The following is a 23,975-nucleotide window of genomic DNA, read 5'->3' as shown; positions in this document are numbered from 1 at the left end:
GCGTTCAGCTCCTAACGCAGCCCCATTGTTTGCTATGCGGAAACACTTCCTACGTCTGCACCTAACACCCTAACATGTACCCCGAGTCTAAACACCCCTAACCTTACACTTATTAACCCCTAATCTGCCGCCCCCGCTATCGCTGACACCTGCATATTATTATTAACCCCTAATCTGCCGCTCCGTAAACCGCCGCTACTTACATTATCCCTATGTACCCCTAATCTGCTGCCCTAACATCGCCGACCCCTATATTATATTTATTAACCCCTAATCTGCCCCCCACAACGTCGCCTCCACCTGCCTACACTTATTAACCCCTAATCTGCCGAGCGGACCGCACTGCTATTATTATAAAGTTATTAACCCCTAATCCGCCTCACTAACCCTATAATAAATAGTATTAACCCCTAATCTGCCCTCCCTAACATCGCCGACACCTAACTTCAATTATTAACCCCTAATCTGCCGACTGGAGCTCACCGCTATTCTAATAAATGTATTAACCCCTAAAGCTAAGTCTAACCCTAACACTAACACCCCCCCTAAATTAAATATAATTTACATCTAACGAAATTAATTATCTCTTATTAAATAAATTATTCCTATTTAAAGCTAAATACTTACCTGTAAAATAAATCCTAATATAGCTACACTATAAATTATAATTATATTATAGCTATTTTAGGATTAATATTTATTTTACATGTAACTTTGTATTTATTTTAACTAGGTACAATAGCTATTAAATAGTTAAGAACTATTTAATAGCTAAAATAGTTAAAATAATTACAAATTTACCTGTAAAATAAATCCTAACCTAAGTTACAATTAAACCTAACACTACACTATCAATAAATTAATTAAATAAAATACCTACAATTACCTACAATTAAACCTAACACTACACTATCAATAAATAAATTAAATACAATACCTACAAATAACTGCAATGAAATAAACTAACTAAAGTACAAAAAATAAAAAAGAACTAAGTTACAAAAATAAAAAAATATTTACAAACATAAGAAAAATATTACAACAATTTTAAACTAATTACACCTACTCTAAGCCCCCTAATAAAATAACAAAGCCCCCCACCAAAAAAAAATGCCCTACCCTATTCTAAATTACTAAAGTTCAAAGCTCTTTTACCTTACCAGCCCTGAACAGGGCCCTTTGCGGGGCATGCCCCAAGAAGTTCAGCTCTTTTGCCTGTAAAAAAAAACATACAATACCCCCCCCCAACATTACAACCCACCACCCACATACCCCTAATCTAACCCAAACCCCCCTTAAATAAACCTAACACTAAGCCCCTGAAGATCATCCTACCTTGTCTTCACCTCACCGGGTATCACACCGATCCGTCCTGGCTCCGATATCTTCATCCAACCCAAGCGGGGGCTAGACATCCACTGAAGAAGTCCAGAAGAGGGTCCAAAGTCTTCATCCTATCCGGGAAGAAGAGTAGATCCGGACCGGCAACCATCATCTTCCAAGCGGCATCTTCTATCTTCATCCGATGAGGACCGGCTCCATCCTGAAGACCTCCACCGCGGACCCATCTTCATCTGGCGACGTCCAACTGAAGAATGACGGTTCCTTTAAGGGACGTCATCCAAGATGGCGTCCCTCGAATTCCGATTGGCTGATAGGATTCTATCAGCCAATCGGAATTAAGGTAGGAATATTCTGATTGGCTGATGGAATCAGCCAATCAGAATCAAGTTCAATCCGATTGGCTGATCCAATCAGCCAATCAGATTGAGCTCGCATTCTATTGGCTGTTCCGATCAGAAAATTGTTGTAATATTTTTCTTATGTTTGTAAATATTTTTTTATTTTTGTAACTTAGTTCTTTTTTATTTTTTGTACTTTAGTTAGTTTATTTCATTGTAGTTATTTGTAGGTATTGTATTTAATTTATTTATTGATAGTATAGTGTTAGGTTTAATTGTAGGTAATTGTAGGTATTTTATTTAATTAATTTATTGATAGTGTAGTGTTAGGTTTAATTGTAACTTAGGTTAGGATTTATTTTACAGGTAAATTTGTAATTATTTTAACTATTTTAGCTATTAAATAGTTCTTAACTATTTAATAGCTATTGTACCTGGTTAAAATAAATACAAAGTTACATGTAAAATAAATATTAATCCTAAAATAGCTATAATATAATTATAATTTATATTGTAGCTATATTAGGATTTATTTTACAGGTAAGTATTTAGCTTTAAATAGGAATAATTTATTTAATAAGAGTTAATTAATTTCGTTAGATTAAAATTATATTTAATTTAGGGGATGTTAGTGTTAGGGTTAGACTTAGCTTTAGGGGTTAATACATTTATTAGAATAGCGGTGAGCTCCAGTCGGCAGATTAGGGGTTAATGTTTGAAGTTAGGTGTCGGCGATGTTAGGGAGGGCAGATTAGGGGTTAATACTATTTATTATAGGGTTAGTGAGGTGGATTAGGGGTTAATAACTTTATAATAATAGCAGTGCGGTCCGCTCGGCAGATTAGGGGTTAATAAGTGTAGGCAGGTGGAGGCGACGTTGAGGGGGCAGATTAGGGGTTAATAAATATAATATAGGGGTCGGCGGTGTTAGGGGCAGCAGATTAGGGGTACATAGCTATAATGGAGCTGGCGGCTCTTTGCGGTCGGCAGATTAGGGGTTAATTATTGTAGGTAGCTGGCGGCGACGTTGTGGGGGGCAGATTAGGGGTTAATAAATATAATATAGGGGTCGGCGGTGTTAGGGGCAGCAGATTAGGGGTACATAAGAATAACGTAGTTGGCGGTCGGCAGATTAGGGGTTAAAAAAATTTAATTGAGTTGCGGCGATGTGGGGGGACCTCGGTTTAGGGGTACATAGGTAGTTTATGGGTGTTAGTGTACTTTAGAGTACAGTAGTTAAGAGCTTAATAAACCGGCGTTAGCCCAGAAAGCTCTTAACTACTGACTTTTTTCCTGCGGCTGGAGTTTTGTCGTTAGATTTCTAACGCTCACTTCAGACACGACTCTAAATACCGGAGTTAGAAAAATCACATTGAAAAGATAGGATACGCAATTTACGTAAAGGGATCTGCGGTATGGAAAAGTCGCGGCTGAAAAGTAAGCGTTAGACCCTTTTTTGAGTGACTCCAAATACCGGAGGTAGCCTAAAACCAGCGTTAGGAGCCTCTAACGCTGGTTTTCACGGCTAACGCCAAACTCTAAATCTAGGCCTAAGATATTAAATCCCACTAAAGGGTAAAATCAGATGATCTGAATAATATATCAAACTGTAAACTGTTTAAAAAAAAACTGTTTAAAAAAAGATCCCTTTAGGGACACTGAACCCAAATTTTTTTTTCATTCGTGATTCAGATAGAGCATGCAATTTTTTTTTTTTTTTTTTTTTTTTAATTTTTTATTGGTAATCCATATGAGGGTACAGAAAGAAAAGGAGTAAGGTTTAGAGCAATGATTACATATCAGGGGATACGCTACAACCAAGCTTTTAAAATCAGACCAATGAGAAAACAATAGTGAACAAAATGTGAGGCCTTGATCCCGGTCTCGTTGTAAGTATATAGATAATTCATAATAACCTCTCCCCTAAAACAGAACAAGAATATTTGAGCCAGAATAGATCCATCTCTAATTCTGGCAAGGCTTAGCATTGTACCCTAAAATGAAACCTAAACTCGTCTTGTTAACCCCTTACTGGAAACCAAAAAGGGTTTTTTTGTTTTTTAAACAAACAGCTGTAATCAAATTGGTTTTCAAAGTCAGATAGAATAAATCACAGCTACAAACAGGGGGGTCAATGATTCTACGAAGATAAGACGCTTGACACAGACATAAAAAAAACGACAAGACAAAAAAACAAAAAACATAAAAACAAAACAAAACACACAAAGACAAAAAAAAAAAAAAAAAAAAAAACTTATACGAGAAAGGGAGGGGAGGGTAGTCTAATATCAGCTTCCGGGGAAACCCCGGCGATAAGGTATGCTTAGAATTTACCACATTCCTAGTAAAACAAGTTCACTATCTTTAAAAGGATAAATTGTGTATTCAATCTCACTGGGAGGAAGTGCTTTGATAAATTGTGACCATTTGGAAAAGAAATTCTTTATATCTTGATCTTTTTGCAAGTTAGTATCCAATTGCTCAATGATACATTGCTTTTTTAAACAATTTTTGACCTCAGTTAAGCTCGGGATGGCTTTTAATTTCCATTTCTTTAAAATCAAATATCTAACCGCGAGGATAGCCATACTTATAATTTTGCTAATATGGTATGGTGGCGTGGGGTCATCAGCAAAGAATACTATCCTCCTGGGGGAAAATGTGAAAGAAGGGACCTTGACTATGTTATTAAGCCAAAATTGAACTTTTAACCAGAAGTTGTGGATTTTTGGGCAGTCCCAAATCATGTGCATCAGGCCAGCGGATGGATATGAACATTTGGGGCATTTATTGAACCCCAAATTCCTACATTTAGAGCCTTTCTCAGGAGTAAAGTAAGTCATGTGGAGAAGTCTTAAGTGTGACTCCCTCCACGTAGCTGAGAGAGTAACCCGGAGAGTTTCCTGAATCGAAAAAGTGAGAAGAGCTGGGTCCAAAGAGTCCTGTTGGAGCAGAAGGGACCATCTATAGTAGAGTTTCTCCAAAACATCAGGGCCTTTAAGAGCAGACAGAATTTGATAGATGTAAGAGATTGATGTGAGCCCGTTTTTAAATAATATCAGCCACTTTTCTAAGTCTCCCAGAGACCATTCCCATCCGTAGTCAGTTATCTGCTTGAGAGCAAAATGTCTCACCTGCAAATATGCAAAGAAATTATTATTAGGAATAGCGAACTCCTGTTTGAGAGAATCAAAAGACTTAATGCATCTCCTCTCGAAATCTAATACTTGTTCCAGTCTTACCAGGCCTAGTGATGCCCATTTGGAGAATACAGCTGACTGTACGCCTGCTACAAACTGGAGATTATTCAATATTGGGAGATGTCTTGAGACTTCAGTATTTATATGAAGAGCCGAGCCAATCTTTCTCCAACTGGAGAGAGGATTATAGATGGAGCTCATCTTCTTTATTTCAATAGGGATTATTTTACTATTACAATGAGTCAGTGCTACTAATGAGTAGGGATGTATCATGTTACTCTCTAGTTCCCCGCTTGTAATATAATTACTATTAGAAAGCCAGTCTACCATGATTTGTGCCAGAAATACTTGATTATATAGACGAAGATCCGGTAGAGAAAGTCCTCCCTGATCTCTCGGTACAGCTAATCTAGCTAACGAGATTCTGGGTCTTCTCTTCTGCCAGATAAATACTCGTAAGGCAGAATTAAATGAAGTAACGTCTTTTGTTTTAAGAAGCAAGGGAGTATTCTGAAGGACATAAAGAATTCTGGGGAGGAGAGACATTTTGTACAAAGCTATACGGCCCGACATTGATAGTGGGAGATTTTGCCAGTTTTTTAGCGCTTCTTTAACGCTAACTAGCACTGGAAGTATATTCAATGAGTACCAATTTTCCGGATTAGCCGATATCCAGATACCTAAGTATTTAAAAGAGTCCTGAACAATTTTAAAAGGGATAGATATAGCTGAGTTTTGGGTTTGTTTAATCCAGAGAAGTTCTGACTTTGCAGAATTGACAGAGTATCCTGAGAAAGATCCAAATTTTTCAATTATAGAGAGGAGTTTTGGAATGTTTCTTTGTGTATTTGACATATATATTAATACGTCGTCAGCATAAAGTGCAGTGTGCAAGACTTTTCTATTGATCTTAATCCCTTCAATTTGCTGACGAATTTGATTAGCAAGAGGTTCGATAGCAAGATCAAAGAGAAGCGGAGAGAGAGGGCACCCCTGCCTCGTACCCTTTTCTAATTTTATGGCCTGAGTGGGGGAGCCATTAACTATTATTTTCGTATAAGCATTCTTATATAGATTATTAAAAAAAGTCAGAAAGTGACCTGACAATCCAAATTGTTGTAAGGTAAATGCTATATGATCATGATGAACCGAGTCAAATGCCTTGCCTGCATCTATTGATAAAATTGCCAGGTCAGGGGTGCCCTCTCTAGCCACCTCTCGCTGTCCCTCCCCTGATTTGAAATAGTCTATTACAAGAAACACTTCCCTTATTTTAGCTGAGGAGTTGCGTTTCTTCAGGAAACCAGCTTGATCCTCGTGTATGATACTAGGCAAATGGGATTGAAGCCTATATGCTAGTATTGATGACAAAAGTTTGTAGTCCGTGTTGAGAAGCGCGATTGGTCTATAGGACTCTTTTTCAGCTGGATCTTTACCCTGTTTAAGAATAAGGGAAGTGAATGAAGCCACAAAATCAGGGGAGGGGGTGTTACCTTTGATGTAGAGATCGTTAAAAAGTGAAGTTAAGTGGGGTGTTATTTCTGACATTAGAATCTTATAAAATTCATTTGGAAGGGCATCTGGACCCGGGGTTTTATTAAGCGTGAGCTTCTTTATTGAGCATGATACTTCAATCTCTGCTATCGGGGCACAGATCTGATCCAATATTTGAGAAGTTAATTTTGGAAAATGCGTTTCCCCCCAGAATTCCTCCCTTTGTTTAAAATCAGAAATCTTATGTGCATATATGGATTTAAAGTATTCAGTGAAGATATCGAGGATTTCTTTGGCTGTCTTATAAGTTTTGCCTTCATGGCGCAGTGAACTTATTAAGGGAGAGGCCCTGTCGCGACTAACCAGATTCGCAAGAAGCTTCCCAGTTTTGCTCCCAAAGCGATACAATTTTGCCTGCATCTTTAGGTCTTTCTGGGATGACTGGTAGAGAAGGAATGAATCTCTTTCACGTAATGCAGTTGTATACTTCCTCCAGTTCTCAGATGATTTCAGTAATATATAATGATTATAAGTATTTGTAACTGATTTCAGTAGTTCTTTTTCTCTTACCTTAAGTTTTTTTGTCCTTGCTATGGTGTACGCTAGAATTTCGCCTCGCAGGACCGCCTTAGCTGACTCCCAAAAGATAGCTGGTTTAGTAATGTATTCACAATTAAATAATGAAAATTCATGATATTTGGCTATAAGCCAATTTTTAAACTTGTTATCTGTGGCTAAATAACGAGGGAACCGAAAGCCCGTATTTCTAAAAAAGGTGGGGCTTAACTGAAACTGCAGAGAGATTGGTGCATGGTCCGAAATAGTGATTGGAAAGATTTCTGCAATTATGTTAGAGTTAGAAAGCCTATCATCGAGCAAAAACAAATCTATCCGTGATAGCGATTTATGGGCCCTTGAGTGGCAAGTAAAATCTCTGGCTTCCGGATTTTTCAATCTCCATATGTCAGTAATCTTTAAATTATGTGAGATTTTATTAAATAGCTTTGTTTCCAGATTATCTCTTTTAGTTTTTATAATGTGGGAACTTTGCCTGAGTCTATCTAGAGGATGCTTTGGGGCCATATTAAAATCACCACCAAGAACTAGGTAGCCTGCTGCACATAGCATGAGCCTGTTTTGAAGAATGTCCCAAAAGGAGGAGTTGAAAACGTTTGGGGCATAAACATTACACAAGGTAAAGAGAATTTTATTAATTTTAATCTTTACAATAATGTACCTTCCTTCCTGATCTGTATCTACCTGTATGATCTCATAGCAGAGTTTTTTCCCCAGGAGGATTGCCACTCCGCTCTTTCTGTTAGAGGAGGCAGAAAATATTACCTCTTTAACCCAAGAGGCTTTTAATTTAAGCACCTCTTCAGCTTTTAAATGGGTTTCTTGAAGGAAGGCCAGGTCAGCATAATTCTTCTTCAGAAAAGTTAATATTGCCTTTCGTTTAATGGGTGAGGTAAGGCCTCCTATATTCCAGGAAATTAATTTAAATTTATTATCAATAGCCATATGAATTTAAAAAATATTGAAATATTGGGGGAAAAGAAAAAAAACAAAAACAAAAACAAAACAAAACAACACAACAAAGCAATACAAACCCCCCCCCCCCCCCCCGAAAAACACAAAATCACAATTAAACATAGAACATTATCCTATTCCAAGCAAGCTGCTGGGGGAAGTTTACCTCCACTTCCCCTCTTTGCTCCCGGCCCACCCCCCCGCCCATCTTGTCAAGTGACCCTTGCCCTGCCTGACCCCTTGTCTCCCTGGGGCCAGCCGCTGACATCCAAGGGAACCATTCCACTACCTTAACCATTAAGGTGGAAAAAAGGTAAAGCAAAGAGTTTCTAATTACTTCTTTAAAAACCTGTATTAACCTAAAATACATATTAACTATGCATTGTATTACAGTGCTAATTTCCCATAGCAACCATATAGCCTCAAGGGGCTGAGGGGCCTATCTGGGCCAAAAAATTATCTGCCTCTTCCACAGAGTCAAAGAAATGTGCCTTATTTTCCACCCAAATCTTAAGCCTAGCAGGGTATATTAAAGTGGCACGAACCCCCTGGTTAATTAACTTTGTACATAACGGAGCAAGTTTCCTCCTCTTTGCAGCTGTTTCAGCTGAAAAGTCTTGGAACAACATGATTTTTGAATCTTGTATATATATATGGGTTGATTTTTTCGAAAAAATTGTAGTAACATGGTTTTATCTTGAAAGTTTAAGACCCTAGCAATAATAGGTCTGGGCTTAGTAATTTCTTTACCCTCTAACGGCCGTCCTAACCTGTGTGCCCTCTCGAGTACTATCTGTGGATGAGACTGTGGTATTTGTAATAGCTGTGGTAAGGTGATGGTTAAGAGTTTATTGAGGTCCTCAAACTGCCCTTCCTCTGGAACCCCAATTATCCTTATATTGTTCCGCCTTGAGCGGTTTTCTAAGTCTTCCAATTTGTCTTGTAATTTAACCCAGCTAGATAGAGAGGTTTCCAATTTCGTGTTTTGGGATAGCGTAAGGTCCTCGAGGTCCGAGATCCTTTGCTCTGCCTCTGATAGTCTGCTTGAGAATTGTCTAAATTCATTAGTTTATAATGCTATATCCTGCTTAATTTCAGACCTGAGACATTCAAATTTGGGAGCCAGGGCTTCTGAAATACTTGCCACCAAAGCTTGGGTATCAAACGCCTCACTAGGAGGTGTAGGATTGGTAGTCGTTGGACATACCTCCACGGAGGTCTCCATCGTAGTCTTATTTTTTTTGTCTCTATGTCGGGCCGCCATAGCTGCAGGTGAGGATTTAGATTGTGTGTTAAGGAATCTATCCATGTACAGGTACCCAAGTGATAGTTAATGTGTGATAAGCGAAGTGAGTTCCGCTGGTGAAGAAAATAAGAGGAGCCCCCTTAGGACCCCAAGGGGGTAGGCCAAGTGAAGAATTATGGCGTAATTTAAGAGTGCCACATGCGCAGCCTGGGTTACAAACAAAAAAGGGCGAAGAAGGATAAACCGTGGGAAGTGAGATAGTTTACAATAGTCAAAAAGGTGAAAGGGGTGTGCCAAGTGAGGTGAGGAGTTGATCAAGGGGGACAGCCCCAAGTGAAATTAAGTCGTGAAAAAATTGTGGACTTATTTGTGATATGCACAGAAAGTAAGGGGGAAAACCAACCCGAAGGTGAAAAGTGAAAAAAAAAAAAGGGGAGTGCCGGTGATTAGATAAGTCAACTATGGAGGCCTAAGAAAGAGAAATTGCTGATATGATCAGAGCACTGATTAGTATATAGAGAGTTCAGAACCTGGGTATAACCCCTGCGTAATCCGTAAGAGGGAGTCCCTTGATTACCCTTTGATGGAAATTGCGAGAAAAGGAACAACAAATTAGATTAAGCACATAATCTATACAAACCAGAACATTAACACAATAGCCTTTGAGAGAAAGAAAAAAAAATAAAACAGCAACTACTGAGTGTTATATGCCTATATAGAATACAGGTTATTAATCATCCCAGGGGGAAAGGTGAAGCAACAGTTCAAAGTTTGTGTTATTTTAATTATGCAAGAGTTTCAATAAGTCTTTCTGTAAGAAAAATATCTTGTGATCCAAAAAGGGAGCCGCTTGCAGTGCTCAGCAGGAAACCGTTCAGAGCTATCTGTGTAGTAAAAGAAGCTTTCAATTTAAGAGTATACTAGATTGCTAGGTCATAGACTTTATGTATGACTTCAGCTGAAAAATAAGTAAAGTCACCTTATTCCTCTTGATTTCAAGGATGACCCAGAGGTGTTCAAAAAGCAGATGCAACCAGAATTGACATTTGAGTCCAGAGGATACTAGCTACTGTATTCAGTGGGCCAGGCATATGCTATTCAGCCCTGGTTATAAGGTTGTACTCCGGCCCAGGAGAGTGCTGAGATGGCAAAAGCCTTACAAACTGTGATAGGGACTTAAACACCACTTAGCTCCGGCAAAGTCAGACAAGTAGCCAAGCATCAATAGGTATGTTATAGGTGTACTCACAGTACTGAAGGTTCTCAGGACTCCGTAGGATTTTCCGTGATGTAGTAAGCCGGGTGTGATCTCAGCAGCTCAGCTCTGACTAGGCCGCCAAGCGTTCGCGCCTCCCGCAAGAGACCGAGTCGATCCTGTAAGCCGCTGAGGACAATTCAGCAACGCCTTCCTGAGGTCTGGTCCAGCAGCAGCCAGCAACCCCCTCGCGTAGCCCTAGTGGGAGGGGGATTGCCTGTGAGTAGCAACGGTACCTTCAGCCCACCGGCCTCCGGGTTGAAAATGAGGACCAACCACTCCAGCCGGGTCACGACTCCGTGAGCCAGGGTCAATCCCCTCAGCTTCGCCAACTTTCTGTGGGGGAAGTATCGGTATCTCGGTCGCCAGGGACCGCCTCCAGCCGCCAGGGGCCGCAGTTCCTTGAAATTCCCTCAATGTAGATTTCTCTCTACCGAGTGTTAATGCGGTAAATGGCCGGTGAGCGCACCTCTAGATAAGGCTTTCCATGTAATAGGCTTAAAGAAATGATTCACCCCCCTCACGCAGCATCGGTGGGAGGGGGGGGGGGAAGGGAGACAAATGCAGCGATGTTTTGCTTGAGTTCTATCCCTTCACTTAGCTTCCCTCTATGACATATGAGGAAAGTCCCAAAAAGTTGCTGCAATAGCAGCCCAGTGCGATGGTTAAGCACTGCTGGAGCTCCGGTAGTGGTAATGTGTGCTCAGCTAGCCGCCCAAGGTCTAGGGTATTAGGCACGGGAACACTCTGCCAATGGCTTCTGTGTCCTGTGGTCCCACCTGGTCTAACTATAAAGCCGGCCCTATTAGAAGACAATTATGGACCAGATAAATGGGTAGAGGGCCCCGCCATTAGAGCATGCAATTTTAAGCAACTTTCTAATTTACTTCTATTATCAATTTTTCTTTGTTCACTTGCTATCTTTATTTGAAAAAAGAAGGCATCTAAGTGTCAGGATAGGTAAAGTCCAGAGTTAGACCCAAATGCTAGAATGAGGTTAATAACACCCTAGCACAGTGAGTATATACCAGGACCTGACCCTGTGACAGCTGTAGTATAATATATACTCACAGTAATAGACTGGAAGATGACACAGCAGGGTCAGGAGAAGAAACTTCGTGTTGAAAGGGTTAGTCAATAGAGTAATCAGGCAAGCAATGTCCAGCAACGTGTAATCAGGCAGGTAATGGTTAACCAATAGAATAGTCAGGCAAGCAATATCCAGTAACGTGTAATCAGGCAGATAGGGGTTAACCAATAGAGTAGTCAGGTAAGCAGTGTCCAGCAACGTGTTATCAGGCAGGTAGGGGTTAACCAATAGAGTAGTCAGGTAAGCAGTGTCCAGCAACGTGTTATCAGGCAGGTAGGGGTTAACCAATAGAGTAGTCAGGTAAGCAGTGTCCAGCAACGTGTTATCAGGCAGGTAGGGGTTAACCAATAGAGTAGTCAGGTAAGCAGTGTCCAGCAACATGTTATCAGGCAGGTAGGGGTTAACCAATAGAGTAGTCAGGTAAGCAGTGTCCAGAAACGTGTTATCAGACAGGTAGGGGTTAACCAATAGAGTAGTCAGGTAAGCAGTGTCCAGCAACGTGTTATCAGGCAGGTAGGGGTTAACCAATAGAGTAGTCAGGTAAGCAGAGTCCAGCAACGTGTTATCAGGCAGGTAGGGATTAACCAAAAGAGTAGTCCGGTATGCAGTGTCCAGCAACGATATCAGGTAGGTAGGGGTTTAGGGTTCAGAATAAACAGGCACAGATTCAGAATATCACAGGAATACATTTGTACTCACAAAAGCCCACGAGTAAAACAAACAGGCACCGATGAGAGGAGACGCCGGAATAAGAAGGCCTCCTGACGTCATCGGAAGGGCCGACAGGAACAGGGTTGCTAGGCAACCAATGAAAGCGCTACCGCGCTGTAGAAAGAAGCGATCAGCAGCTGAGCGATCGCGACAGTGCCCCTACCTCAAGGACCCCTCCGGGGAACACGAACAGGCTTCGAAGGATTCTGGGCGTGGAACCGTTTGATCAAAGCAGAGGCACGGACATGAGAAGCAGGTTCCCAAGAACGTTCAGTGATGGGATATCCCTTCCAATGGACCAAATAGTACAGACGGTTACCCCTTAATCTGGAATCAAGAATTTGACTGATCTCAAATTCTGAAGTACCATCCACAGGGAACGGAGAGGGAACTCTACATTTGGTGGAAAACCGGTTAGAGACTGCTGGTTTAAGAAGAGATACGTGAAAGACAGGGTGAATCTTCAAGTTGTCTGGTAAAGCCACCCTGTAGGCAGTTGAACATACCTTGGAAACAATCCTGAATGGTCCGATGTATTTGGGACCCAATTTAGCACAGGGTTGTTTGAGTCGGATGAATCTGGTGGAAATCCAAACCTTGTCTCCAGTCCGAAAAGAGGGCGCCTTCCGGCGTCTGCGATCAGCAAATCGTTTATACTTTTGAGTAGAGAGAAGAAGGATTTCCCGAATCTTCTTCCAGTGTTTACAAAGACTTCTCATTGTACGATCTGCTCCAGGAACTCCAGAACCTCCCGAAGACATAGGAAAAGTTCTAGGTTCGAATCCATAGGCTGCCTTGAAAGGAGAAGTCTGTAAAGAAGAGTTGAAGCGGCAATTGTAAGCAAGTTCTGCTAAAGGAAGAAGTTGAGACCAATTGGAGTGTTGATGATTAACATAGTGCCTGAGATAGGACTCAAGAGATTGATTTACCCGCTCAGTTTGCCCGTTGGACTGAGAATGATGCGCAGTAGAAAGAGATATGGTAACTCCAAACTGTTTGCACAGAGATTTCCAAAATCTTGAGACAAACTGAACTCCTCGATCAGAAACGATGTCCAAAGGAAAACCATGTAATCTGGTGATATGGAGAATAAACAATTCAGCGAGTTTCTGGGCCGATGGTAATCCAGTTAATGGAACAAAATGAGCTGCTTTGGAAAACCTGTCTACCACCACCCATATGGTCTTGTTTCCGGCAGAATTAGGAAGATCTGTAATAAAGTCCATGGAAACATGAGACCAGGGATAGTACAGAACAGGCAGAGGTTGTAAGAGACCAAGAGGTAATGATGAAGATTGTTTATTTGAGGTACAAGAATTACAAGCTGCAACATAATCTTTGACATCTTTGCCCATGGAAGGCCACCAGACATGTTGTTTGAGTCTCCACAAAGTATTATGTACTCCTGGATGTCCAGACAGAACATTATCATGAGCCCAACGAAGGAGTTTTAGGCGGTATTCAGTAGGTATAAATAAGATCCCAGGAGGTATGTCATAAGATGAAGGAACAGAAGCTTGAGCAGACTGTAACGCTTGTAGAGGAAACGTAGATAACTGAGCCAGAACTTTAGCAGGGCGAAGAATGGGTTCAGAATCCAGAAACGTAGAATCAGAAGCCAGAAATTGTCTAGATAAAGCGTCTGCTTTCGTATTCTTAGAGCCAGGAATATAAGAGAGGACAAAATTAAATCTGGAGAAGAACAGAGCCCATCGGGCTTGACGTGAGTTGAGGCGTTTGGCAGTATGAAGATACAGAAGATTTTTATGGTCTGTGAGTATAAAAAATGGTTGAACAGTGCCTTCAAGCAGATGTCTCCATTCTTCCAAAGCCATTTTAATAGCTAACAGTTCTTTGTTTCCAATGTCATAATTCAGTTCGGAGGTATTGAACTTCTTGGAGAAAAATCCCACAGGAAGAATTTTGCTAGAAACAGGATTTCGCTGAGATAGTACTGCCCCAGCAGCGATCAGAGAAGCATCCACTTCAAGAATGAATTGAAGAGTCGGAACAGGATGGCAAAGAATGGGAGCCGAAGTAAATGCAGACTTTAGAGATTCAAATGCCTGTAAGGCTAGATCAGACCAATGCTTGCAATCCTGACCCTTTTTAGTAAGAGCAGTAAGGGGTGCCGAGATGTTAGCAAAGTCCTTTATGAACTTACGATAATAATTGGCAAACCCCAGGAATCTTTGAAGAGATTTTAAGGAAGTAGGTCTAGGCCAGTCTAGGATAGCCGACAGTTTGTCAGAATCCATCTTGAATCCAGACGGAGAAATAATGTAACCCAAGAAAGGAATAGATTCTTGATGAAAATAACACTTTTCAAGCTTGGCAAAAAGAGAATTTTCACGTAATCTCTGGAGTACTAATGTAACATGATGAATGTGATCCTGTACAGTCCGGGAATAAATCAGAATATCATCAAGATAGATAATAACAAATTGATTAAGATAGTCTCTGAAAATTTCATTAACGAAATGTTGGAAAACTGCAGGGGCATTGCATAACCCAAAAGGCATAACTAAATATTCGTAGTGTCCAAACCTAGTGTTGAAGGCAGTTTTCCACTCGTCCCCTTTACGAATTCTGACCAAATTATATGCCCCACGAAGATCCAATTTGGTAAAGATGGAAGCACCCTGGAGACGATCAAATAATTCGGGAATGAGAGGGAGTGGATAACAATTCTTGATTGTAATTTGATTAAGAGCTCGATAATCAATGCAAGGACGAAGACCTCCATCTTTCTTTTCCACAAAGAAGAAACCTGCCCCTACTGGAGAAGAAGAAGGGCGGATAAAACCTCGGGCCAAATTATCCTTGATATATTCCTCAAGTGAAACATTTTCTTGACGAGAAAGTGGGTAAGTTTTACCCTTAGGTAGAGGTGCTCCTGGTAATAAGTCAATGGGACAATCAAAGGTCCGGTGAGGAGGTAATACTTCAGCATCTTTTTTGGAAAAGACATCACAAAAAGAATGATATTGTTCAGGCAAAGAATAAGGAACGTCCAAAATTGCCACAACAGTACTAGAAGTTTTGGGAGCATTCCGTAAACACTGTGTGAAACAAGAAGATCCCCAAGCAACAAGCTCTCCTTTGGACCAGGAAAAAACTGGATCATGTAGTTGAAGCCAAGGAAGTCCCAAAATGAGGGGAAACTGTGGAGAAGAGATGATGTCAAAGCAGATGGTTTCGGAATGAAGTACTCCTACAGACATGAGAAGAGGAATGGTAGAATATCGAATGAAACCAGAACCTAAAGGTTGACCACTGACAGTAGTGACTTTAATTATTTGGCTCTTGGAAAGCAAAGGAATACGAAAAGCATTGACAAACTCTGAATCCATAAACATTCCTGCAGCTCCAGAGTCGATGAGTGCTTGAGCCTGAAATTTGGTGTTGCCAAAGCGGACAGTAACCGGAACAAACAGCTTGGGATTGAGGGAAGAAAAAGAACTTTGGCTTAACTCAGCCCCTCTTCCTGGAGTTAAGCCCTGGCTTTTACTGGACGAGTTGGACAATCTTTTAACATATGCCCCTTAATACCGCAGTAAAGACATAGTCCCAGATTACGCCTTCTGAGACGTTCAGCTTCGGATAATTTGATAGCACCAACCTCCATGGGTTCACTTGACTCAGAGATAGAAGTATTTGGAGTAGGAAGTTTTGGAGAATGAGGCATAGGACGAAAAGGAGATCTGATAAAGGATCTTCTGTTACGGTCACGTTCATGGAGACGCTCAGAGTAACGAGCATCAAGCTTGATACATAGGTTGATAAGATCTTCTAGAGAATCGGGAAGATCCCTATAAACCAATTCGTCTTTCAAACGATCACAAAGACCTTTATGAAATGCTGCACGCAGTGCCCCATGATTCCACATAGTTTCAACAGCTAAAGTCCGGAATTCTATAGCGTATTGTGCTACAGAAAGAGATCCTTGTCTTAAATCTAAAAGTCCTGCTTCAGCCGCCGCTGATCTACCAGGTTTATCAAACACAGAAGAAAATATAGATACAAAAGTGTCAATATCCTGGAGCAAAGGATCATCCTTTTCCAACAGTGGAGAAACCCAAGCCAGGGCTTTACCCTTCATAAGAGAAATTAAAAAGGTGATCTTGGAGGAAGAGGAACCAAACATTTGAGGATTATTTCTGAAGTGAAGGCGGCACTGATTAAGAAATCCTCGACAGTCTTCAGGATTGCCGTCATATTTATCCGGTAGTGGAATTCTAGGAATAAATTGTTCTGCAGGTTGTGGCGGATTAAATGCAGGGTTAGAGCTGGCCACAGGAACAACAGGTGTTGCCGAGACTTGAGAAGGAGGAGAAAGATTATGCAAAAGAGCAGTTATTTGATCCAATTTAGAATCCAGGGATTGCAGGTGTGCAGAGTGGGTTCCAAGAAGCTGTCCCTGTAGAGCTACAGCTCTGGATAACTCACCAGGGTCCATTATATGGCCTGTTTGTAATGTTAGGATAGGTAAAGTCCAGAGTTAGACCCAAATGCTAGAATGAGGTTAATAACACCCTAGCACAGTGAGTATATACCAGGACCTGACCCTGCGACAGCTGTAGTATAATATATACTCACAGTAATAGACTGGAAGATGACACAGCAGGGTCAGGAGAAGAAACTTCGTGTTGAAAGGGTTAGTCAATAGAGTAATCAGGCAAGCAATGTCCAGCAACGTGTAATCAGGCAGGTAATGGTTAACCAATAGAATAGTCAGGCAAGCAATATCCAGTAACGTGTAATCAGGCAGATAGGGGTTAACCAATAGAGTAGTCAGGTAAGCAGTGTCCAGCAACGTGTTATCAGGCAGGTAGGGGTTAACCAATAGAGTAGTCAGGTAAGCAGTGTCCAGCAACGTGTTATCAGGCAGGTAGGGGTTAACCAATAGAGTAGTCAGGTAAGCAGTGTCCAGCAACGTGTTATCAGGCAGGTAGGGGTTAACCAATAGAGTAGTCAGGTAAGCAGTGTCCAGCAACGTGTTATCAGGCAGGTAGGGGTTAACCAATAGAGTAGTCAGGTAAGCAGTGTCCAGCAACGTGTTATCAGGCAGGTAGGGGTTAACCAATAGAGTAGTCAGGTAAGCAGTGTCCAGAAACGTGTTATCAGGCAGGTAGGGGTTAACCAATAGAGTAGTCAGGTAAGCAGTGTCCAGCAACGTGTTATCAGGCAGGTAGGGGTTAACCAATAGAGTAGTCAGGTAAGCAGAGTCCAGCAACGTGTTATCAGGCAGGTAGGGGTTAACCAAAAGAGTAGTCCGGTATGCAGTGTCCAGCAACAATATCAGGTAGGTAGGGGTTTAGGGTTCAGAATAAACAGGCACAGATTCAGAATATCACAGGAATATATTTGTACTCACAAAAGCCCACGAGTAAAACAAACAGGCACCGATGAGAGGAGACGCCGGAATAAGAAGGCCTCCTGACGTCATCGGAAGGGCCGACAGGAACAGGGTTGCTAGGCAACCAATGAAAGCGCTACCGCGCTGTAGAAAGAAGCGATCAGCAGCTGAGCGATCGCGACACTAAGCTTCTTTTTTTGGTTCAGACCCTGGACAGCACTTTTTTATTGGTGGATGAATTTATCCACCAATCAGCAAGAATAACCCAGGTTATTCACCAAAAAAGGTCCGGCATCTAAACTTACATTCTTGCATTTCAAATAAAGATACCAAGAGACCTATAAAGAGACCTATAGTCATGTGTGTCCCTTTAAGCAAAAAAGGAGACAGTGATTGGATGATTGTCTGAAGCAGATTCTATTTTTAGTTTGACTGCAAAACAATGCATAATTTGCTCACAAAATCAGTTTTGAATGTTTTTACAACATTTACTTTTGCAATGATTAATTTATGATGCATAAAAAAATATTTAATGTCCCTTTATTTGGGGTTTATGGGATTTAAATAATGCCACATCACATGACTATAGATCTAGTCCATGGTAGTTAGTGGTTTAAGTCCATGGTAGTCAGTGGTTAATTTAAGGTTTATAATGCCTTTTCAGCCGTTAAACATTTAGTGATGACTGGCAGACTGGCCACCAGTGATACTGAGGTTTGCATGTGGGTATAGGGAACGGGGGAGGGTTAGCTGAATCTGATAAATTGGGAAATTAAATATTAAAAAACAAACAAATGAAGATGGAACTGCTGTTACCTAACATCAAGAAATGTCACCCCCAAACTTCCATCCTATGTATGGCCTAGTTATCTCAAGCCAAAATATATCCCCTGTCTGAATAGTTCTCAATAAGATGATCTTGTTTTACAGATGCTGGCATCTTCCTTGCTGAGTATCGTCACTATCATTGGAGCAGCCTACTGCTGTATTATCTCTCTCTTTGCTTTAGGACGAGGACCTCTGATCTGTGAGACTGGAACTAATGACCTGAACAGCTGTAATTACCAATTAAACAACATCAGGTAAAGCTGCATGTTATGAATGACTGATTTATTACTTATATCACACAAGGCTCATATGAGACACAAACAGCACTTTTCAAAGTTAAAGGGACAGGAAACCCAATATTTTTCTTTCATGACTCAGATACAGTGTACAATTTTAAACAATTTTCTAGTTTACTTGTATTATCAATTTGTCTTCATTCTCTTGGTTTATTTTGTTGAAAATTAGGGATATACGTTCAGTTGCCTGTCCATGCCTGGAGCACTGCATGGCAGCAGTTTTTCTAGAATGTTATACTTTAGCAAGAACACTAGAGGGCAGCACTATTTGATAAGTGAAGCACATTGGATTTTTTTTTTAAATTGTATGATTTGCCTGAATCACAAAAGAACATTTTTGGGTTTTGTATCCATTTAAGCATATGACACGTAAAATATTATTTCTTTCTAATGACATGGTAAGTTGTAAAATCATGGAGGGCACTTGCATATACCTTAAAAACTAAATTTATGCTTACCTGATAAATTTCTTTCTTTCTTGACACGGTAAGTCCACGGATCATCATCAATTACTGTTGGGAATATTACTTCTGGCCAGCAGGAGGAGGCAAAGAGCACCACAGCAGAGCTGTTAAGTATCACTTCCCTTCCCACAACCCCCAGTCATTCTCTTTACCTCTAGTACAAGGAAGAGGTGAAGTAATGAGGTGTCCTGATTAAGTTTCTTCTATCAAGATTTTTTTATTTTGAAGACAGGGCAGGAATGCTCTGATCTTCCATCACAATTTGGGTATAGCTGTACTTCACGTTAGTCTCTTCAGCAGGGCTGTGGTGGCTTTAAAGCAGTTAGGAACTTGTAAAGTGGGCTTTGCTGCGTTTTCCTAACATGTTGCTGCCCTGGTATAGAAAGCCTGAGTAAGCTTACTCTGTCTTTCTTTTTACACAGGTCTCTGTGAGGAGCAGCATCCTCTCATACTTTGTGAGTCGTCTGACTGCCGGACGACTAGAATGCAGGTAAGTGCCTTTTGTTCTTCTAGGGCTAGAAGGCTGGCACTGAAGGGGTTAAGACCCTCTGATTTTATATGGGACATATCCTTTTGGATGCTACGGCAGTGGCAGGCACAATGCATGTGACATGGAGACTGTTCATTTTCTTCACAGTAGGAAGGAGTTAACTACCAGTTGGGCTAATATTGTATTGCTGTATAATTTTATACTTTATGAAAGGCTCCTTAATCATCGGGAGAATGATATAGGACTGTTAAGATCTAGGCTCCTGCTTTCCTTTTTAAGCGTAATTGGCGCCATTTTTATGGGTATGCAAAGTGTCATACACTTTTCTGTACATGCAGTGAGTTTTCCTGATGGTTCCCCAGCTCTGTGATTAGTATATATTAGAGGAGCTGGACAAAGGTGCCTATGTTTTGTTTTAGCAGTGTAGGTCTACTTATTTCCTCATATAGAGGGATTTAGTTGACGGAATAGAGCCTCTCCGTGCTGACTTTTGGCCACGCCTTTTTTTCTTTATTTCAGAGCGGCGCCATTTTAGAAGTTTGAGCACTGTATTCTCTTCGTTCTGTCTTCCGTTCTGAGAACGGAACGGAGCTGATGTCTGCCTACTTAAGTGTTTGCTTCTATACAGGGGGAAGTAATCTCTCTCTGAGAAATATATCGGTGCATGTGTGGGATAGCCCCCATTATGATCATCCCTTTTTTAAACAGTTTCTACTAGATGATGTTGCATAGTTTTGTAATAGACAGTGAAAGGGAATGGATCAGAAGAAAATTTGGAATCTTTTCTTCCCTCTACCTTGGAAGCAACTATTTGTGTAAAAACAATGTTGACCTGTTTGTATTTGATGTGTTACATAGGTCCCACATATCTTATCCAATCAATATTTTATTTGACTAAGAGTATGGAACAGAGGTCTGTTCTTAAATACATTTAAAATTTTAGGTAATCCCTATAATCCTAAAGTGACAGTGTCATTTGAAATAAATTTTATATAATTTAATTTCCGAGGTTATTCTCAGCCTCATGTCTCCCTAGAAAATGCTGTTTAGACTATGTCACAACTTTCTCTCCTGACGTCCAAAGCCTTTGTATGGAGTCACATGCAGTACTCTGTGGTTCTTCTCTATCTCCAGGAGGAGTTAATTGCTTGCAGAAGGGTCTGCCCAGTATTTTCGAATATCTGTGGCATTTTCTGTTTTTCCTATCTTAAAGGGAAACAGCAAGAGGAAGTTTAACAAATCAGATAGTAAGGTTTCTGCTCCGCTTGGTACTACGCATATTACCCCTCTTATAGTCCGATGAGGAGGATAGTTGGTAGCATCTGAGGATTAAAACTCCAAATTGGACAGTATAATTCCTTCAACTGGTGCTGAAGTAGTTCTTTTCAGAATCAAGCCTGAACTCCTTTGTGTATTATTTAAGAAGGGTGCCAAGTTTAAGCCACTCTGGAGCGCTTGTTTCTCCCTACCTTCCAGTTTAGGGATAGTATTATCTAGAACCCCGGAGATAGTCCTACTCCATATAGGTACATGTGCGTTGCCTAAGTATCAAGGATATTTATGTATTTACCTTTTCTCTGCAGTAAAGCTTTCAATAGCTAGATCCTGGAAACTGCTAAACCCCCCACCCTGGTCTGATACTGTTAAGTTTATGGCATATATGTACTCAATGGAGAGGAATATCTTCTTTTCCGCTGGAAAAGTTGACTTATTTGAAATTATATGGGCTGAGTGGAAATCCAGGTATGACACTCATTGGCTCCCGAGCCTAGATATATAGGGATCTCCACAGCCTGATCTAAGAGAACTTCCCATGCCCCTATGCTTATACTCTTCATGAGTGGTACTGCAATTAATTTAAATATTCCCAGATTGACCTAGACAGAACGTGGGATGACAACTATCTGATTCCACCGATCCCCCCCACTATCATTCTCCCCCTTCTTCTTACCCCTTTCCCCCCAACTGGAACACATTTATATATTCTTTCATATTCTTATTGTTTCTTACCTATGTTCTGGTGTATCACTTAGTAATTATGTGATAGACGTAATGACCTAACCCAGATGCGGGTTACATTACCTTTCTTTTGGTTGCTCTTTTTCTTATTTTTTTAATTTTTATTATGTTTCTAAGTCTATGTAATGTGTTGAGTGCCATAGGGTGCAATTTTACTTATTAACTTTGAAAATCAAATAAAATATATTTAAATTAAAAAAAAATAAGGGTGGGCTACTGGATAGACCTCGGCTCGCCTGTCGTTGTCAATCCTCAGAATCAAGTAAATTTAATATAGACTAAGATTCATTATGAAAAATGTTCCTGTTCCCGTGCTAGGAGAATTATCTCAGGTATGGGAGAGGTCAAGGATTACTTTTTCCCCATCTCCTGTCAGTAATGAGCTGTCTCCTTTAAAATTAAAATGCCATGGCACAGGGTGCTTGAAGCAGTAGGGGCCATTGATATTCTAGTTAAGAGGTCGTTAATCCATATAGAGGATAGATGCTCTTTTTAAGTCTTTATGGAGAAGTGCGGCATCCTTTTGGTACGATGCCTGGTCTGCTTCAGTTTGGAGTACTCTATTAGAAGATCCAGGACAGAAGGGCTGTTTGGCCAATCTTTTATTATTTTGCTTCCTTCGTAAAATCAGAAAGCCTTCTATTTTGTCTTCCAAGCAGGGGCAGTTCAAGTCCTCTTGGATACCCAATTAGTCTTGGATCAGGGAATTAAAGAAACCCACAGCTAACTTTCATTCAGCATGTAGAGTTTGCCCCAAGCCAGGATTGGGTCCTGTAGGGGGCAGTCTATCTCAGTTTTTTCTCATGCCTGGATACAAGATGCCCTAAATCTCTAAATGATTGTAGATATAGCATTACAGGGTTGTGAATTGGAATTCAACTCTTTCCTCCCAGGAGCAGGTTCCACCTCTCAGGTTTATCTGTAGACCAGATAAGAAAAGAGGCATTCTTGAAATGTGTTCAGGATCTTCCTTCCTATGAGTAATTGTTCCAGTTACATTTTTGGAACAGAGTTTAGTTTCTTTTTCATTCTATCGGGAAAAAAGAGGGAACTTTTAGTCTTAATTTAGACAGTAAATGTCTAACCAAGGTTCTCAGAGTACCCTTATCTTCAAGATGGAGACTATTTGTTCCATTCTTCCTTGGTGCAAGAGGGTAAGTCTATAACGACCTTAGACTTTAAGGATATGTTCCCTATGGTTCCCATTCAATTATCTCAGATATACTGAGTTTTGTTCTTTCGCCCAAACTCTTTCAGTTTGTGGTTCAAAAATAGCTTTGCCTCAGCTCCCAGTGTTTTCTCTTTCTGGGCTGCAACTCGGTCCTATTGGTTCAGGCGCCATCCTTCTACAAGCAAGATCTCATTCGGAGGTCTTTGTTGGCCTTTTAGTTCAACAAATGGAAGTGGAACTGGAAAGGCGCTCTCTTGTCTCTGCTACAAGGGTAGTGTGCTTAGGGACTATATTTTATTCCTTATCGATGAAGATCTGTTTGACAGAGGTCAGAAAAGCCAAAATTCATCCTCTTGCCTCTCTTTTTAGTCTACTGTTCGACAGGAACTCTGGTCCTGGGAATCAGTGGCTCTGTGTATACAGGTGATTGGTCTGATGGTGATTTCTATGGACATCATTCCCTTGCTCGTTATTGTTTGAGAGCTCTGCAGTTATGCATGCTCAGACACTGGAGGGGATTGTCCGGCTTGTCTCAGGGAATATAATTCAGTCAACAAGGGTCTCTTCCCATGGTGGTTTTATCTGGAGGAGATCTCCCTGGGCATTTGGGACCGAAGCCACCAGCCTGCTGGGCTGGAGTCTGGAACTCGTTGAAGGCGCAGGGACTCTGGTCCTGAGAGAAGTCTGCTCTCCCCTTCATCATTTGGAGTTGAGAGCGATTTATAATGCTCTGATGTTTTGGCATCATTTGTCTTTAGCCCAGTTTTATCGGGTTCCAGTGAGACAACTTAGCCTCTGTGGCTTACATCATCCTCCAGGGAGGAGCTCTGGGTTCCTTAGTCATGAAGGATGTGTTTCAGTTTTTCTGTGGGCGCGTGCTCACAGTTCCTGTCTATTTGCCATCCACAAGTTATCTACCAAATGGGGGTTTCCAGAATGGGTTCTGGTGGGGTCTCGTCAAAATTCCAAGTTTCCTAGTTCGGTTCGAGGTTAAGAGATCCCCAAGCCTTTCTAATAGATGCTCTGGCAGTTCCTTGGAACTTCAGGTTGGCGTATCCTCCTTCTCTGTTTGTTCTCCTTCTGCGAGTCATCGTTTGGATCAAGCAGGAGAGAGCATTGTGTCATGATTTCCTCCGTTCA

At 40.9% G+C, this 23,975-nt stretch overlaps 1 protein-coding gene across 1 annotated transcript in view; it reads left to right on the top strand.

The window, feature by feature from the left end:
* TM4SF20 (transmembrane 4 L six family member 20) overlaps positions 1 to 23,975 on the top strand; it is a 142,378-nt gene that overhangs the window by 100,743 nt on the left and 17,660 nt on the right. The window contains exons 3-4 of the mRNA XM_053711466.1: positions 18,498 to 18,649; positions 22,951 to 22,956. Of these exons, the coding sequence (XP_053567441.1) occupies positions 18,498 to 18,649; positions 22,951 to 22,956 (158 nt within the window). The remainder of the gene's footprint in view (positions 1 to 18,497; positions 18,650 to 22,950; positions 22,957 to 23,975) is intronic.

Source organism: Bombina bombina, chromosome 4, assembly GCF_027579735.1.
Source record: "Bombina bombina isolate aBomBom1 chromosome 4, aBomBom1.pri, whole genome shotgun sequence".
Taxonomy (NCBI): domain Eukaryota; kingdom Metazoa; phylum Chordata; class Amphibia; order Anura; family Bombinatoridae; genus Bombina; species Bombina bombina.
Note: the sequence above shows the minus strand (reverse complement) of the source record. Positions and strands in the feature narration are given on the sequence as shown.